This window comes from Kogia breviceps, chromosome 8 (genome assembly GCF_026419965.1).
Source record: "Kogia breviceps isolate mKogBre1 chromosome 8, mKogBre1 haplotype 1, whole genome shotgun sequence".
NCBI lineage: Eukaryota > Metazoa > Chordata > Mammalia > Artiodactyla > Physeteridae > Kogia > Kogia breviceps.
This window is the reverse complement of record NC_081317.1, coordinates 111,373,181-111,392,407: the sequence shown is the minus strand read 5'-3', so window position 1 is coordinate 111,392,407 and position 19,227 is coordinate 111,373,181. Positions and strand designations below refer to the sequence as shown.

General features: G+C 46.9%; 1 protein-coding gene across 7 annotated transcripts in view; it reads right to left on the bottom strand.

Annotated features, from left to right (window-relative positions):
• The window catches only part of FDFT1 (farnesyl-diphosphate farnesyltransferase 1), a 63,453-nt gene that overhangs the window by 32,110 nt on the left and 12,116 nt on the right, over window positions 1-19,227 (bottom strand). The window contains exons 1-2 of one of the 7 annotated variants that reach the window (XM_067040016.1): window positions 16,417-16,783; window positions 143-240 (exon numbers count right to left, since the gene is read on the bottom strand). In XM_067040016.1, the coding sequence (XP_066896117.1) occupies window positions 143-240; window positions 16,417-16,497 (179 nt within the window). In that variant the 5' untranslated portion in view covers window positions 16,498-16,783. Of the gene's footprint in view, window positions 1-142; window positions 623-11,044; window positions 11,576-15,329; window positions 15,467-16,416; window positions 18,294-19,227 lie in introns of those variants that run through there. The other 6 variants (XM_067040017.1, XM_059071042.2, XR_010841672.1 and 3 more) reach the window with 6 other exon arrangements.

Here is a 19,227-nt window from a genome sequence, read left to right as displayed (position 1 = left end):
TCCTTCACCCACCGGGGCCTGTTCAGGCTACGCCACAAGCACGGAGACAGCAACGCGAGGGGCCGTGTCAAAAAGTGGCTTCGAATGACCCGTGGCAAAGTTTTCTTCCCCCAAGTCGCAAAGAGCTGCCTGCGCCACTCACCGCATTTCCCCATCCAGCGCCTGGATAACAGCTGCGAAACTGCGACTCGTCTGATTCAAGTACTGGTAACAAGTTTTCAAGCTGCTGCTGAGCGAGTCCTGCGGGCAGAGGAGACACACGGCGGTGGGAGACGCGGAGGGGCTGGAATGGGGCTGGGGCGGGCGGCCGGCTGCGGCGGGGCTCCGCAGCCGGCCGCACACGCCCTCTCCCCGCGGCCGGTCCTTGGAGGGCCAAGCAGCGGGGGACAAGGGGCAGCCGCGCGGGGGAGTGCCCGCGCCCCTGGGCGCCGCGCCGGGGTTCAGCACCAAGGTCCGCTTGAAAAGGGACATGGCCTTGGTGCCGCAGGCGACTGCGGCCATGGGAATCGCGGGGCCAGCGCAGTTTTTCCTCCATAGACCCGAGAGGAGCGGTGGGGCGCCCACCGAGGGGCGGGACCGGCTCTTGCTCCACCGCAATAGGCTTGGAGCGGCGGAGCAGGGAACTGGCGTCCGCCGCCCCGCCCCGCCGCAAGCCCCGCCCACCCCGCCCACGTGCGAGCCCCGCCCACCCTGCCCACGTGCGAGCCCCGCCCAGCGGCCTCCGGTGCACCACCCGCGCCTTCCTCACCTTGTTCTCCTTCTCCCCAGAACCCGCAGGCTGTTAACAGAACCCGAATCTCTCCTCGGCCAAACTTTAGTCAGGCTCCTAAATCCTCCACCTTTGTACTTCTATGCTTATCTTTTGCGTGGCTCAGCTTTAGCAAGAACCCTGCTAAATTGGTTTAGCCAGAATCCCTCATCCGCCATGTATGCTCACCCGCACCATCTGTCCCGTTCCTCTTCCCCCACCATCCCAGCGCCCTGACCTGCTTCCAGCAAGAATCCCGGTAGGTCGTTTCAGCAGAATGCCCCTTACCCCAGATGTTTCCTCTTCGTACTTTTCCATCCACCCACACCTACACTCTGCTCCTTGTATTCGGAACAGAGCCCAGTTCTATACTGAGGTCTCTTTCCTCTATTGCAATTGCTTTTCTGAATGAAATCTGTTTTTACCCCTTTAACTACTGCCCAGTCCTGGTTTTACTTTAACACCTGTTAAACCTCTATTATCCTCTGGAAAGCTAGCTAGCTATTCCTTTTAAGATTTCTAATCTTCTTTCCCTTTCAAATCAGTGAGCTGTAACGATCTTTACGAACCTTATTTACTGTTCCCTAAGGAAGACAAAAACTGCTTTTCCAGAAAAAAAAAAAAAGCCATGTTCTGATATGCAAGCATATCAGAAAGAATTGCTGGCTATTTTGTATATTTTTTTAATGGAGACTTTGTATTTTAGAGCAGTTTTAGGTTCAGGGAAAATTGAGTGGAAAATAGAGTCCCCATATACCACCCCCGCCAGTCTCCCCCACTCTCTTTTTAAGAGAGAAACAGGAAACATTTGCAATATCTAACAACAGGGGGGATGGTTTAAAATAAATAAATATATGCACACACATATACATATATATATGTGTGTATATGGAAATCCCAGTCACTCTGGAATGTTAACAGTGAACCTTGGGACCCTGCGGCAGTCCAGGTGAACTATCTTCTTTTCATATGTGTTTATTTCCTACCATGAATACATGTTCTTCTGTTAAGAGAATAAAGCTTTTCTTTTTAAATCATAACCATGAGAAATTATTGCCAAGTTCAATAAAAAAAATTAGTAAAAATTAACATTTACTAAGCACCATATATTATTAGTAAAATCATTTCGTACATACAGTCTGGCATTTAAAAATACTCAGTGAAGGTCTGATGAGTAAATGAATAAGTTCAAAGAGTATTTTAAAACAATTCAACTCCTTCCCTATCAAAATGTGGAGAGGCAAGACTTCACAATAAAATAGAAGGAACAGAATAAGAGCTCTTTTCTGAGCTCTAAGCCAGCTCGTCACATACAACTGTTGTTATCAGGCCACAATGATTCCTTTCACTGCACTGCCAAATGTTTTAATCCCCGGCTACAACTAAGGGTTAGGGGGCTGATGTCAAAGGTGCATCACACATTGGGACTTCCCTGGTGGTGCAATGGTTAACCATCCACCTGCTAATGCAGGGGACACAGGTTCGAGCTCTGGTCCGGGAAGATCCCACATGCCACGGAGCAACTAAGCCTGTGTGCCACAACTACTGAGCCTGCACTCTAGAGCCTGCAAGCCACAACTACTGAGTCCACACACCACAACTACTGAAGCCCCCACGCCTAGAGCCCGTGCTCCGCAACAAGAGAAGCCACCGCAATGAGAAGCCCGCGCACCGCAACGAAGAGTAGCCCCTGCTTGCTGCAACTGGAGAAAGCTCGCGTGAAGCAACGAAGACCCAACACAGACAAAAATAAATAAATAAATTTATATATTTTTTAAAAAGGTTCATCGCACTCGTTCTGAAGAGCAACAATCTTGAAGGACACGCCCCCTCCTTTCCAGCACACCTTCTCCACTTTTTTTTTAAAGCAGTCATCTTTGGGCTTCCCTGGTGGCGCAGTGGTTGAGAGTCCGCCTGCCGATGCAGGGGACGCGGGTTCGTACCCCGGTCTGGGAGGATCCCGCGTGCCGCGGAGCGGCTGGGCCCATGAGCCATGGCTGCTGAGCCTGTGCGTCCGGAGCCTGTGCTCCGCAACGGGAGAGGCCGCAGCAGTGAGAGGCCCGCATACCGCAAGAAAAAAAAAAAAAAAAGCAGTCATCCTTATCCTTTTTTTTTTAATATAAATTTATTTATTTTATTTTTGGCCACGTTGGCTCTTCGTTGCTGCTCGCAGGCTTTCTCTAGTTGTGGTGAGTGGGGGCTACTCTTCATTGCAGTGCGCGGGCTTCTTATTGCGGGGGCTTCTCTTGTTGCGGAGCACGGGATCTAGGCACGCAGACTTCAGTAGTTGTGGCTCACAGGGTCCAGAGCACAGCCTCAGTAGTTGTGGTGCACGGGCTTAGTTGCTCCGTGGCATGTGGGATCTTCCCGGACCATGGCTCGAACCCGTGTCCCCTGCATTGGCAGGCGGGTTCTTAACCACTGGAGCAAGGTCACGAAATCTCTTCGCATCTCCTTACCCCATCATTCTTTTTTCCTGGCACCTATTTGTGTCAATACCTCATTCTGTAACAATAATTTCCTCAAATTGCCAAGAAGATACAGGGAGATATAACTATGAAACACACTATGGAAAACACCACTGTTAAAAACATTTCCACTGCTTGCTTCCCACGAGCTAATGGAAAAAAAATTAAAAAATAAAAAGCTAAAGCTACTGTGGCCTGTCCCTAGAGCCTCCTGATGTTTTTCTTTGCTGTCTGAGATGAGCGTGCTCACAAGAACTCTCCAGTGAGAGAAAACAGGGATGAAGGGCATTGAGAGGAAGAGTGTGCAGTGGTGAGAAGTACAGGACTGTCCTCCCACGACTGGGGCTCCACCTGAAAGATGGTTCCACAAGTGGACGGCAACCAACCCTCCCCACGGCCTTCCATTCAGATTAAGTAACACAGGCTCCCTCAGAAGGGAGGGAAAACCCGACAAACTTGAGAAATGAAGTTACATAATAGCAAGAGTAATAACTGCCACTTACTGAGCAGCTACCACATGCCAAGCACAATACAAACATTACGGAACCTTTTAAAGATGACAATACAGACCCGCAATCCACCAAAGGTCTTCATGGCCAGATGTGCGGCAGAATTCAGAATCTATAGTGTTGTAGAAGCCAGGCAATGAAATGCACATACAGACTGTCTCTGTGGAATGGCTCCCTGTAACTGATTATCGACACTTCTTCAGCAAAACATTTGTTGAATAGTTATACGAAGTGGGATCACTTTATTATATATCAGAGCATTGTAATGCCAAGTGACCTTGAGCCAGACTTATTAAAAACCTCTTTGTTTTCAGACCATTTTGGAGTTGGGAAATTGTGATTGACAGATTGTGATCCACTGTCTCTATTTTACGGAGGAAGAACCTGTTGCTGGAGGTTAAGTCACCGAAAGGAAGAGAGTCAGGATTAAACTTCATAGACATTAGTCTAAGTAATAGGATTTAGACTTGACAGAAGCCAGAACTGCATGATTACAAAACACCGAGTTTTTACATTATGTGCTCTTAGTGATGTCACACAACTTGCAGGTGGTAGTATGATGCCAGATTTACTGATATGCTCCTAAAATTTCAGGATAAGTCAATTTAGGGAACCCTGAACTCCTACATCCAAATCCTTCTGTAACTGAAATAATCTCAGCCCTCCATGTCTGCTAAGTGTAATTTTTTTCCCCCAGCTTCTCTGTTACCTAAGAGAGAAACTAAGATAATGTTAAGTGAAGGAAAATGGTTTTTCCTATGTTTCCTGTAACTAGAGGTATACTCAGCTATTTTTAAAAAATGGTTCATGGGGGTTAAAAATGGCTCAGGAAAACTACAACTAACAAAATAATACTGTACTGCATTGCTCATCAAATCTTAGAGCTAGGAGAGGGAATAGCCCAGGTCTCACTTTTTAAAAAATTAAAAAGATTATACTGTGAAAAGTCCTACCCCTACCCCTTACTGTGACTACCCATTCACCTCTCTAGAGGTATCCAATGCTACCATTTTTTCCAAGTCTCATTTCATAGAGAAGAAAATGTGACACAGAGAAGTCTCTGGACCCAAATCACAACCCTATAAATTGTGTCCCCTGACTTCAGACACTCAGCTCCCTTGCCCTGCTGTCATTTTTCTTTGTAGTACTTCTCTCCACCTGAAATATTGTATACTTGCTTTTTTTTCCTTCTCTCTCTCTTCTATTAGAATGTATGATTCGCAAAAGCAAGGTCTTCACCTATTTGGTTCACTGTTTTATCCCAGCACCTAGAACAATATCAAGCACGCAACCAGTGGCCAGATGTTTGTGAAATGAATATAGGAAGGGTAGGAAGGAGGGAGGGAGGGAAGGAGGGCGGGAGGGAGGAAATGCACAACATAATTGGGAAAGGCAAATAGAAGCCAGAAATTGCTGTGTGCCCATGATGTGTCTGGTGCACACGTGACAGCACTGGAATGTGATCAGCTCTCTGGGGCCAGTGAAAGCCTGTGCTCTTTATTCTGGGTGGCCTCCAGAGTGGAAGCATGAAGGACTTCAGATAGGCCAGGGACGGCATCATGGAACCACCACTCGAGAACTTCCAAGTTCAACTCCTTTATGCCACAGTTTCCTAATCTGTAAAACGGCAGTAATAATAGCACTTATCTCTTTAGCGTTGTTGTCAAGATCGACTAAGTATGGTTAGTTACAAAACGGCCACAAAGTTTGTGGCTCTTCCCATCAGGAGGTGGAGTCCATCTCCACCTCTTCGCATCTGGGCTCCCCTTGTGACACTTTTTGGCCAAGAAGACAGTAGCAACTGCGAGTCAAGCAGAAAGCGGAAGAGTGCGTGTACACTGGGGTTTGCATGATTCCAGTCAAGAGCAGAGAGTCCCCAGGCTAGCCTGCTGGATGAGACACACAGGGCCCAACCTCCCCTCAATGCTCCAGCCTATAGCCTGCTAATCAGATGGTCCAGCCACATGCCAACCAGCCAGCTGAGCAAACCCAGTAGAAATCACTCAAGTTGGCCCAGACCAGAACTCCCCAGGTCTCCAAAAGAACTGTGAACTAAATAACAGTTGTTATTTTAAGTCACTGAGTTTGGTTTTTTAATTGTGGTAAAATACACATAACATGAAGTTGACCATCTGTGAGCGAGCGCTTCACGAGTGTTAAGTCACACTGCTGTGCGTCCAGTCTCCAGAATTAAGCTACTCCATTTTGGGGTGGTTACCCAATGAAAGCTAACTGATAACATAGAGATAACAGACTTCAAGAGCTTCGCCAGTGCCTGGATCACAGAACTCAATAAATGCTGTCTATTAATATTACTATTACTGTTATTAATTTGACTATTCTCACAGTTTAATCCCCTAATTCCATTCACCTGCCAAACTACTGTTCCAAAAATACTGCTTTCATAGTGCCCCAGGTGCACTTGACCATTGCCTGCTTCACGGAGTACAGCTCAGCTCCTGGACTGCCACACGCACCCACGGCACTTTGCACTCAATTCCAGCCACACACACTGTGCTTAGTCCTACCTACATGACTTGGCTCATACTGGCTTTCCCCACAGAGGATCCTCCCCCACTCATCTAAATCTAATACCTCTTTTCAAGGCCCTACACTTTGCAAAGCACTTCTGTGTTTTCTAAAAACTTTTCACTGTAAAACAGTTCTACTTCACTAAAATTTCCTGAAATCTCAATGTACTTAAGATGACTTGGCACTTCCTAGGTATCTTTTGTACACCTGCTCTCCATCAGGCTGGGAACCGACTGAGGATACACAGTTTCCAGTCTGTGTCCATCACTCAAAGCGTGTTCAGCTTTTAGCTGAATCTGGACGACCCTCTGCTTAATGTGACTCTCTGGCCCATCACCTTAATGACCAACAGCATGATGGGGTCAAGAGAGTGAGCTCTGGACTCAGACTGCCAGGGTCAAAGGCAGTCTCCACCAGTGAACAGCTGTGGGACCTCAGGCAATAACTAACCTCTCTGTGCCTGTTTTTTCCATCTATAAAAACAGGAAAAATAATAGTAGCTTCCTCACAGGGTTACTGGAAGTTTTAAATAATACACGTTAGGAGGCGCTGGGCACACAGTAAGAGCACAATAAATGTTAGCCATTATTATGACACCCTGTACCTAAAAAGTAAAGATCTAGGTTTAAAAAGTAAAGATTTAGGTTTAAAAAGTCTTTCAGGAGGGCATCAAGAAGGAAGAACAGACCTTGAAGGGATCTGGGCTGACCATGGTTCTAAGTCCACAGCATGGTGAGACTGCCTGAAAAAGTCAATGAACCAAACAGACTTAGTTGATATTTATATAATTAAAGTGGCAGGATACACTTTCCTCTCAAGTACTCACAGAACATTCTCCAGGAGAGATCACATCTTGGGTCACAAACCAAGCCTCAGTAAATTTAAGAAAATTGAAATCGTATCAAGTATCTTTTCAAACCACAACGCCATGAGATTAGAAATCAATTATAGGAAAAAAAATTGTAAAAAATACAAACACATGGAGGCTAAACAATAACCAAGAGATCGCTACTAAATAAATAACCAAGAGATCGCTACTATTTAACGCTACTAAATAACCAAGAGATCACTGAAGAAATTAAAGAGGAAATAAAAAATACCTAGAAACAAACGACGATGAAAACACCACAACCCAAAACCTATGGGATGCAGAAAAAGCAGTTCTAAGAGGGAAGTTTATAGCAATACAATCCTACCTCAAGAAACAAGAAAAATCTCAAATATTAACAACCTAACCTTACACCTAAAGCAGCTAGAGAAAGAACAAGCAAAACCCAAAGTTAGTAGAAGGAAAGAAATCATAAAGATCAGAGCAGAAATAAATGAAATAGAAACAAAGAAAACAATAGCAAAGATCAATAAAACTAAAAGCTGGTTCCTTGAGAAGATAAACAAAATTGATAAACCTTTAGCCAGACTTATCAAGAAAAAAGGGAGAGGACTCAAATCAGTAAAATTAGAAATGAAAAAGGAGAAGTTACAACTGACATCACAAAAATACAAAGGCTCATAAGAGATTACTACAAGCAATTATATGCCAATAAACTGGACAACCTGGATGAAATGGACAAATTCTTAGAATAGTACAACCTTTCAAGACTGAACCAAGAAGAAATAGAAAATATGAACAGACCAATCACAAGTAATGAAATTGAAACTGTGATTAAAAATCTTCCAGCAAACAAAAGTCCAGGACCAGATGGCTTCACAGGTGAATTCTATCAAACATTTAGAGAAGAGCTAATGCCTATCCTTCTCAAACTCTTCCAAAAAATTGCAGAGGGTAGAACTCTCCCAAACTCATTCTATGAGGCTACCATCACACTGATACCAAAACCAGACAAAGATATCACAAAAAAAGAAAATTACAGGTCAATATCACTGATGAAAATAGATGCAAAAATCCTCAACAAAATACTAGCAAACAGAATCCAATAACAGATTAAAAGGATCATACACCATGATCAAGTGGGATTTATTCCAGGGATGCAAGGATTCTTCCATATATGCAAATCAATCAATGTGATACACCATATTAATAAATTAAAGAATAAAAACCATATGATCATCTCAATAGATGTAGAAAAAGCTTTCAACAAAATTCAATACCCATTTAAGTTAAAAACTCTCCAGAAAGTGGGCATGGAGGGAACCTACCTCAACATAATAAAGGCCACATATGACAAACCCACAGCAAACATCACATAATGGTGAAAAACTGAAAGCAATTCCTCTAACATCAGAAACAAGCCAAGGGTGTCCACTCTCGCCACTATTATTCAACATAGTTTTGGAAGTCCTAGCCATGGCAATCAGAGAAGAAAAAGAAATAAAAGGAATACAAATTGGAAAAGAAGTAAAACTGTCACTTTGCAGATGACATGATACTATCCAGAGAAAATCCTAAAGATGCAACCAGAAAACTACTAGAGCTAATCAAAGAATCTGGCAAAGTTGCAGAATACAAAATTAATACACAGAAATCTCTTCCATTCCTATACACTAACAACGAAAGGGCAGAAAGAGAAATTAAGGAAACAATCCCATTTACCACTGCAACAAAAAGAATAAAATACCTAGGAACAAACTACCTAAGGAGGCAAGAGACCTGTCCTCAGAAAACTGTAGAACACTGATGAAAGAAATCAAAGACGACATAAACAGATGAAGAGATATACCATGTTCTTGGATCGGAAGACTCAATACTGTGAAAATGACTATACTACACAAAGCAATCGACAGATTCAATGCAATCCCTATCAAATACCAACGGCATTTTTCACAGAACTAGAACAAAATATTTTACAATTTGTATGGAAACACAAAAGACCCTGAATAGCCAAAGCAATCTTGAGAAAGAAAAATGGAGCTGGAGGAATCAGGCTCCCTCTCCCTCCCTGTAAGATAACACCTCCTAAAAACCAGAACTGTCTGGAGATGGGCAGTTTCCAGAGGTAGTGAATTACCTGTCACAGGAGGTGTTCAGGAAACTGTATATCCTAGATTGTAAAGCAGTGACTATTTTTCTGTTTGGGGTCACAGATCCCTGGAAGCATCTGATAATAGTGAACAGAATTCTTTTCCTCCCAAAACACACAAATATACAGTAACATAAATATCTTCAAATAATTTCAGGAAAGGGCCAAGTAAGAACTCTTAGCCAGAATCTCCTAATTAAGCAAATATCTATTGATCAAGGCACAGGAGAAATTTAAGGCTGTATTTCCTTTAGGCACCCCTCAAAAGATTAATCCCCTATCCCAGTCAGAGGTGATTTTTCCCTTCTGTGAATTTCCTTATGGCATTTACTATATTCTGCCACAGTTACTTAAGTTTCTCTTATTTAAAAACCTCGAGGTATCTTGAGAGCATTGCATCCACCTTTTGTTCATTAATTCACTAAAGGTATATCAAACAAGACTCCTGTTTTCAAATAGCTTAAAGTCCAGAATCAAACATAGAATCTTAAATCTGAAAGGTACTTTGGGAACATAAAACCCATAGACAAATAACCACAATACAAGACTATGGGACTGATATAAGGTAAAACAGTGCTAGAGAAAATGGTCGAGGGAGGGTCACAGGTAACATTAAAATCATCTCATTATCGTGACTTCCTAAGCTTTCTATGAACAATTTTATAGCATTTCATCGACCTGACAAGACAATGAGCTCTTTGGGTGTCTTATTTGTCTATACATGTTATCCTGCCCTTCTGCACCCAGTATAAAGCCTAAAGCGGAACAGATGTTTAATAAATATCTGCTGAATGGTCAACATAGGTGGCATTCACAGAAGCCAGACCTTGAAGGATGAGAAGGATTCTGAGTTATAAAACAAAGGGAAAGCTTTTCTTTCTGATGGGAAACTGAAGTGTTTTAATAAAGGACAACAAGTAAGAGTATATTTAAACACAGGACGGTATTTGTGTTATTTCCACTGGGGAAAAGAATTTAGAACTTTTGATATAACCCCACTAATTCAGTTGAATGTGTCTATCCATTTAATAATCACTTAATGATTTTCTTGTTGGAATAAATACCTTTGTAAGCATTCATTTAATAAAGGGTACAGGAGTGAGGAAGATGAAACATAAATAAAACCAAGTCTGGCCTTCAAGCAAACAACAGGGTAGCTAATCGACAGATATACAGAAAATTAGTAAGAACTTGCAAGAGTAGATAAGTGTTCTAAAAACCTCAGGGAGCACTCAGGAAGAAGGGATTGATCAGACTGCAGAAAAGGGGGAGAAGCTAACGGAGGTGGTGTAACTGAAAACTGGAAGGATGAGTAAGGTTTCATTCCAGAAAAGGTATTCATGACAACATTTGCATAGTTCATTACGTTCACAAAATTCTTTCACACGTCCTCTCCCACTTAAACTATCCATGCAGTCTCAGTTTTGTAACCCACATATTAGAACCCAGAAAAACATCAATCTCAGGGACAGAACGCAAAATGAAGCAAGACTACTTGAAAACCAATGTCGTGAACGAACAGAAACATTTTAGGCAGCAAGACAACTTGGGGATGGGGGCAGATGCCTAGGAGACCAAGGGCAGCCGGGCCCGACATCTGATTAAGGAGAGGGGAACCAGGCTGGGAAAGTGGGGCCGCCTGACAAGGGTCAGGGGTCTGCTCCCCCGAGGTAAGGAGGGAGCCGAGGCGTTTAGCACCCACTGGCCGCAACTCTGGCCCTCCATTTTGGGCCCTGCCGGCCAGGCCCAGAAGCCGGAGGTCGCGCGCAGCCTCCCGGCTCTGCCGGGATGCAGGGATGCTCGGCCCACCTGGTCCATCTTGGGTATCACCTTCTGCCGGCCCCCCATCTGGAAGCGCAGCAGATTGTAGAACTCCTCGGGGTGCCCCAAGCACTTCACGAACTCCATGCTGGCGGCGGCGAACTACCGGACCTCGGAGCTCACCTCGCGGATACCTCAGGCTGGCCCCTACCCGCAACCAAAGGATTAGGCGGGGGGCGGGGCGGGGCGGGGCGGAGGCGGGCCCAGCGCGGCGGAGGCAAGCCCAGCGCGGTGGCGCCACGCCCACTTCCCCACCAACTTCAACCGAACTCAGTCTCTCGCGCCGCGGCCCGCGGGCTCGCGGGGTGCACTGGCGGACACTGATTGGACAGGGCCGCTCGCACCAGCAAGATGCCGGCCAATCGGCGGCAGGATGTGTCTGGCGTGAGGACCACATCCTAGAAGCTAATTGGAGGGAGAGAAAGAGGCAGGCGAGCGGGATTGGTGCTCATAATGGAGACGGGCTGTTGCTTTCCTCTGCTTTCCCAGTGCGGGGCTGGAGGAGCGAACCCAGACTTTGAGAAGCCCCCCGAGGCGGAGCTCAGTGCGTGGGAGGCTCGCTCCGGCCCGGCTTTCGCTGAGCCCTCCACGTGTTTGTCCTGCCAGGCAGGTTAGCTCTTCCGGGACGCGCTTGGCTCACAGCCCCGCCTCGAATGGGTGCAATCAGCCTGAGGCTTCCGAGCATGTAAATTTAGTCCCAAAAAAAGGACCTGAAGCATTGCTACGGCCTATCAAAGGGTGATGTGGAAATTTTTATCTCGATCCTAGAGCTCTCACAAGCCCTGGAAAAATACGTGCTACCCCAACCCCCGAATCTATTATAACACCGCAATCAGTGATCCTTTTAAAAATTAAGGCAGCTCAGATCACTGCCTAAAACCCCTGCAATATCTGTCCATTTCACTCGGTAAAAGCCAAAGTTCCCACGAGGGTCTAAAAGCTCTGCACGAGTAGCCCTCCATCCCCATTAACTCTCTCACCTGCATTTTCAATCCCTCCCTCCTTGGCCCCAGGACTTGTCTACACTTCCTTCTTCCTGCAATATTTTTCCCCCGGATATGCAATTGGCTAACTCGTTCACATCCTTCAAGTCTTTGCTGAAACCTCACCTCATATAGGCCCACCCCATCACACTATTTTGTAATACAGCTTGCCCAGCCCTCACCACTGCTGACGCCCCAGCCTGCTCTAGTTTTTCCCATCCTATTGTTACTAATAAGGTCTTTGGACTCTTCAGTCAATAGAAATGGATGAAGCCAGATCAGGAATTCAGGCAAGGCTGTTACTGGGACTCCAGGGAGTGAAGACAAGTAACAGGTTCCCTTGCTCACTCTCTGAAGGGGGGAAGAGCTTGTCCCTTAAATGGGGGGAAGGTAGAGGCAGATGAGTGGGTGGTGGGTGGGGCCAGAGGGGTGGCTTAGGTGGTCTGCCCACCCCTTTGGTGGTACTGTGTGCAGGGATCATGTAGTACCTGTTTTTGTTCCTGGCACCTCAGAAGTGCCAGTTGGGTTTTGGTCTTTTTGTATCTTATTGTTGATAATTTGCCCCAACTGCCCACGCAGGCAGTTATTTTTAGTCCCTTATAGTTTCCTTGTATTCTGTTGCTCATTTGTCCAGGTGCAAGCACTACAGTAAAGGGTCTCAGGTCCCAGCCTATCTCAGTACTGATCATGTTCTGATATAAAATACATAGTTTACTTACTATGTTTAGTGTCTGTTTCTCCTTGCTAGAATATAAGTTCAATGACGACAGACCTTTGTTTTGTTTGCTCACATACCCCCAAGCCTCCAGAACAGTGCAACTCTTTGATGTCCCCTCAGCACTGCAAACTTAACATTGCCCTAACTGGAATCTCTCTCCCATTGAGACTGCTTCTCCTGTGAACGGCACTAACAGCCTCCCAGTTGCCTAATTATAAAATCCAAATGTCATCCCCAACTCCTCCTCGCTCTCCCTACACCTGCCCTTTGTAAGTCATTCAACAATTCTCTAGAATCCAAGAAACAAACATCTCTCCTCTTAATCTCTCCTCTCTGCTCCATGGAGGTTCAAGCCCCACCTTCTCTGGCAAACAGTTACAGGTCAGTTTCCCATCTCTCTCTCTCCATCCATTCCCATGTAACAGCTTGAGTAATCTCAAGTAATCTCAATCTTTCAATTTTATTTTATAAGGTATTATGATTTTAGTTAGCTTAAGGTGAGGCCCTGTGGGCTTCTAGACTTTGGTTCCATGAGTCCAGTCTGGCAACACAGAAAAACAGACTGAAGGGAGCTTCACTGAGAACTGACTCATTTACCTACAATTTCTTTTCGTTTTATCTGATGTTTGGTCCTTTTTAAAACTCTGTCAAGTTATAACTTCATATCTCTACTTGCATACTGCTTTTGGCCAGAAGACATAAAGCTAAGAGTTTTAGTACTCCCCTGACTGTTAAAAGGACCCTGTAAAAAAACATTCCCTTCTTTCAATTTTAAATTGCACAGAGGAAATGCCTTTCAAGATAAAATCTGAGAATTCTGGCATAGAATAAAGATCCTCCCATCATTTGTCACCTCCATTCCCTTTGGATTTCAGCCTCCTAATCAGTCACTCGACAACTCTCAAACCCTGATCCAGCCCTGGCAGCACTTCCCACACAGCCCACAGTAGTTCATACCCCAGGACTCAAGTAATTCACCTGCCCTGAATGCCTTTCCTCCATCCTCACCAAGCTACCTGCCATGCCTTCATTACCGCTCAGGTGGACTCCCCTGCTTCAGGAACCCTTTCTGAAGCTCCCTGGCCTCTCCTTTATCTGTTCTTCAGATTTAACAAACACCCACTGAGCACCGACAACGTGGCAGACACTGGAAATAACAAGACACAAAGTAGATGAGGTTCCATCCCAAAGAGGGAGACACAGAAGGGTCTGGCGCGGTGCTGCTGTTTACTAGGCATAGCGTACTCCAGCTCCGGAGTCAGGTCCAGGTGCCCAGCCAGAGACTGGGGGAATGGACAAACGGACAGTGACCAGACCATATACAGTATCACAGTTCTGTCCCACAGCCTCTGCACCAACTGGCCTGGAATGGTCAGGACTTGATCAATTACTTCTGTATTCTTTGCCTCCACTTCCAACTCAGGACCGACAACAGAAAGCCAAATATGCTCCCCAAACCAATCACATAAGACAGCCTACTTCGAGTTAGTCTGCTTCCAGCATCCCCTTGACAACCTCCTCCCATCAGAGAACAAGGATGAGTTTTTTTTCTTTTTCTTTTTTTTTTTTTTTTTGCGGTACGCGGGCCTCTCACTGCTGTGGCCTCTCCCGTTGCAGAGCACAGGCTCCGGACGCACAGGCTCAGCGGCCATGGCTCACGGGCCCAGCCACTCCGCGGCACATGGGACCCTCCCGGACCAGGGCACAAACCCGTGTCCCCTGCATTGGCAGGCGGACTCTCAACCACTGCACCACCAGGGAAGCCCCCCTTTTTTTTTTTTGACGATAAAGTTTTCCCATTCCCCGCCTGCCTCTGAGTTTCTGCCACATGCAAGTGATGGGGCCTGATGCCCTTGCTATAGCAAGCTCTGAATAAAGGGCCTCGCTTACTTACTCTTATTTTGGTGGTCTTTATTTCCACAAACCTCGGTACTTCAATGATGTTCAGTGGTCACTCTCATCCTGAACTTTCTGTATGCTAATTATCCCTTGTCTGACTCTTCACCTCACCTTGAACCTCTCAAGGTCATGGACCGTGTCTAAGCAGGGCAGCTGGCACAGTACTTGCCACTTAAGAAGTCTCCATTACTTCTTATTAAATATCAGGGCTTGAAATAGGGACTGTACTGGAACTTCTAGAACACAGACGGGCAGTCACTTATCCAACCCCCGCCCCCCGCAAAAAAAGCACTTTACAATAACCTACTAAAATGCTTCTAACACTGTTGTAACAAGCCAGCCTCCTCCTACTAGTACATAAGTTTTCTTGTCTTGTTTATCTTTGTATTCCCAGAACTAGCATTTAGGAGGCATTTAAAAAATACTTATTAGATGGCTAAGGCCACTGAAACCTCACACAAAATTGCAAGTTTTTTACAACGTCAGTTACCATGAAACTCCAGCTCATAAGTAACTCTTTACCCTGGAATCTGCTGAGTCCAAATGCCTCAATGCCTCACCTCTCTCTCTCGTAAGTGAAACCGGGACTCGCTGACTCTGTACCCCATCCCTCAACTGCAGCCTTTCCTTACGTCCAACAGGCACACAGGCCACAGGAATCATTCCCACTTACGTCCACCTCGCCAGCCCTGTAGGTTCCGTACCACCATCCTCTGCTGTTAACCCTCATTCAGTCCACCTCTGCTATCCCTGCCTTTGCCCTTTGCAGAACTAACGTGAGACTTTCTGCCGAGAGCCTCCTGCCAGGATGAATGACAACCTCGCAGAGCGCTGCAGTAGCTGTGCCTTCTGCTGGCAGGCCACGTTTCCGCCTCCCCGCTGCTTCCACGCAGAACCCAGTCTATGCAGTTCCGATGCAGAACTCATGGTGCGGCCATCAGCCTTTACAACTCAACTGCTAGGTGCTGCTATTTTCCCCAATACAGACTGAAGTCAGAGAAATGATTAAGTCGGCTCCCAAGAGGACAGAGTAGACTGAGGATTGTTCTTCCATGTCTTGCTCTATAATCTTTTGTATGGCTTGAATCTTTTGATGTAGTTTTTAAAATAATTTTTTTTTTTTTTTCGGTATGCAGGCCTCTCACTGTTGTGGCCTCTCCCATTGCGGAGCACAGGCTCCGGATGCACAGGCTCAGGGGCCACAGCTCACGGGCACAGCCGCTCCGCGGCATGTGGGATCCTCCCGGACCGAGGCACGAACCCGCGTCCCCTGCATCGGCAGGCGGACTCTCAACCACTGCGCCACCAGGGAAGCCCCAAGGACAACCTTTTTTAAAAAAAATATTTATTTGGCTGCACTAGGTCTTAGTTGCGACACATTGAATCTTTTTTCTTTTTATGTTGCAGCATGTGGGCTCTTAGCTGCAGCATGCGTGTGGGATCTAGTTCCCTGACCAGGGATTGAACCTGGGCCCCCTGCATTGGGAGCTCGTAGTTTTAACCACTGGACCACCAGCAAAGTCCCTCAAGGACAACCTTCTTGAAGAGCAGAGCACAGTCACTGCCCCCCGGGCTCCCACCCAGTCCTCAGCCCCTGCAGACTGGCTGCCACTCTGCACAAATGGCTCTTGAAGGTCATGACCTCAAATTCGACCAAATTGAGGTCATGACCTCAAATTCGACCAACCGTCAAGCTCGAAGGCCTCTTCTCCGACATGTGCACCACTAGCTGTCCCCGAAGTTCCTTCCTCCTGTTTTACCTGAACTTCCATTGGCTTGTCTTCTCTTGCCCCTTGAACAAAAGACCTTCTAAAGGTTCCTGTGACCTCCATCCTTCTCATGCCACATGATCGCCTTGTTAACCTTCTCGAACCGACCCTCAGCTCTGAGGAAAGCTCCCAAATCCATAACTGCAAGCTTGCACTTGCGGGGAGCCTGGCCCACTTCCTGGCTGTGTTGTGACCCCACTTAGGTACAGGTGCTTCAAGCTCAGCACACAGGGTCTGACTGTCTCCTCACGGAACCTGCTCAGCTCCCGTGACTCTCTGTCTCAATGGCGAGGTGGGGGCAGCTTCCTCCAGCTCTCAGCCCACTCCCTCCCTCGTTTACACATCCAGCCAGCTGACATGTACAAGCCCATCACCATGGTGACCCTCCCATCTCTTCTTTCCACACCCACGGCTGTTTCTAGTCCTGTCGCTGCTTTTCTCAGCAACTGCAACAGCATTTACCCTTTTCTACCAATCGCAGTGGGTGTCCACCTGCATGCAGGCTGTGATGCCTGTCCAGCCCACCCCCGTCTTGTACTCCAGACCCTGACAGATGCTGACTTATGGGAAATGGCCTGTCTGGGTACCGTCTTGGCCCTGAGCTAATGCTTGCCATAAGGTGGCTTTCCCTGCCGTGGACAACAACCAGGGACTCAAGACAGACAAGTATAAGGGTGCATGTTCACCCTTCTCCTCGCCCTGCTCTTTTTAAATGGATCCATCCGACCAACCCAACAAGTCCTAAATGGCACCTTCACAAAGAGCTCAGTTATGTACAGTGAAAGAACCTTTACTGCCAAATAAAGATGACAACACAAAGTAACCAAGAGCTTTATTTTCATGTCCTGGTTTCTTCTAGGTTTTGCTAACAACCTGGATTCAGACACTGTTGAGCACATCAACTGTCACAAACACATCACCTTGGGGAGGAAACAAGTCGCTCTTTTCTAAAGCCCATGGACACACCGGGAAGGCGGCCAGCTCCCTGGTCCCCCCGTTTCCCCTCCTTCTCCTGGCATCTCCGTCCCATGGGAAGGGCTCAGGCAGGAGGCTGAATCCGAGCAACACTCTCCTGTTACTCCCTCCTAATCCCTGGATCCCTCTCGGGGAACCAAGAAAGATCATTCCCTTTTCCTGGTTCTCAAATGGAGGGTCTTAACACCAGCCAATGTTTCAAAACCAAAACCAAACCAAACCAAACCAAACCCCTGCAAAGCAATGCTGGCACAGCTCTCTGCCACTGGCTCTCGTTTCCGTTGCCCCACTGTCATTCCGGGAGGTTTCCCCTTAACTGCCACCACGATTTGCCTCATCTGTCAACAGTGGTGGAATCAGATAGGAAGAATTAACCAAAACTAGAAAAGAACAAAATCGGACCCTGTGGAAACTGCCTCAGCCTGAACTCCAGTGAAATGGAAACCAACGGTACTGGCATGCCGACCCCAGCCCCCAACTCCTGTCCCCAGCCCCAAAGTCTGCCCGCAACCCCTTCGGAGACACTCAGGCATCACGGCCCCTCAAGGGCAAGGCTCTGTGTAGAGAGGCCCGGGCACCCTACGAGGGCTGCACCTGCTCCGGCTCGTCCGGCGACAGCCTGGGCTGGCACCGGGGGCACCACCACGTGAGCCTCCGGAAGCCCCCCGGAGGCCCCAGTGCCTCCTTCACAACCCGGTGCCCGGCGGGGCACCACTCCTTCTGGTAGATCTGTGTGTGCTGCTGTCTGCCCTGGAACTTGCCCTGCAGCCAGCCTGCACTGAAGGCCACCACATGGTCCACCAGGGCCTCGAGGCGTGGAAGACCCAGGAGCGAGCCGGGAGAAAGCGGGTGGATCCCAGCTCTGAACAGGGCCTCGTTCTTAATGATGTTCCCTGGAAGAAGGCAGGGAGGGGACAAGGGAAGGAAAAAGGACACATCCATAAGGAAAGCTGGCCACAAAATTAACAAAACAGAGCACAGCTGATACGACGGCAGCGGGGAGCATCTCAGGAAGATCCGGCACGGCCGAGAAGCTCTCGGGCAAGTCACGCACTGAATCATACGACCCGTCTGCCAAGTATTTGCTAACACTTACCCTTTAGGTTGTCGTGAAGACGAAATGACGTAAAACTCACACGTGGCCCATGTTACAGCAAAGAGATTAACAAAAGGGGCTCCGGACCTGAGTGCCTGGCTGTGAATCCCAGCCCAACCAGATCCCGGCTACCTGACCCTGGTGAATTCCCTGCCTTCCTGAGGCTTCCGTTTCCTGGTCTGTAAAGCGGGGGTAGGTTCCCTGGTTTTTGTGGGCAGTAAATGAGAATTCTCACACACACATACAAATGCTGAGCACTGTGCTGGTATGTAGAGAGGAATCAATAAATACTAGCTGTTATTATTGTTTAAAATGTCAAGCATGACGACTGAAATATAGAAAGTGTTTAGGAGGTATTATTATATTATTTTCCTACTCCTGCCTCATTTGCTGTGAAGTCAACCTCGACCTCTCCTTCCAGAATCAGTAAGTTTCTTCAGAATGTCCCAACAGTGCACTTTCTTTAACCTCTACTAGGCATTTATCACAGTCTATCTTTAGCTCCAGGGGGCTGAGTCCCTGCTTACTGGGTCACTAAACAACACTCTCCTCAGGAGAGAAGGCAGGCTCGGTGGAGGCCAGGCGTTCGGCACGTGTGGAGCAGACGGACGGGTGAAAAGGCTCTTTCCAAGAGCTTCACAGTCGCACAAAATTGCTCTCTAAAATTCACCAGCAGACTACCTGCTTCGTATCTCAGCTGTGCCCTTCGAGCAATGTGTCTTTTGCTTTAG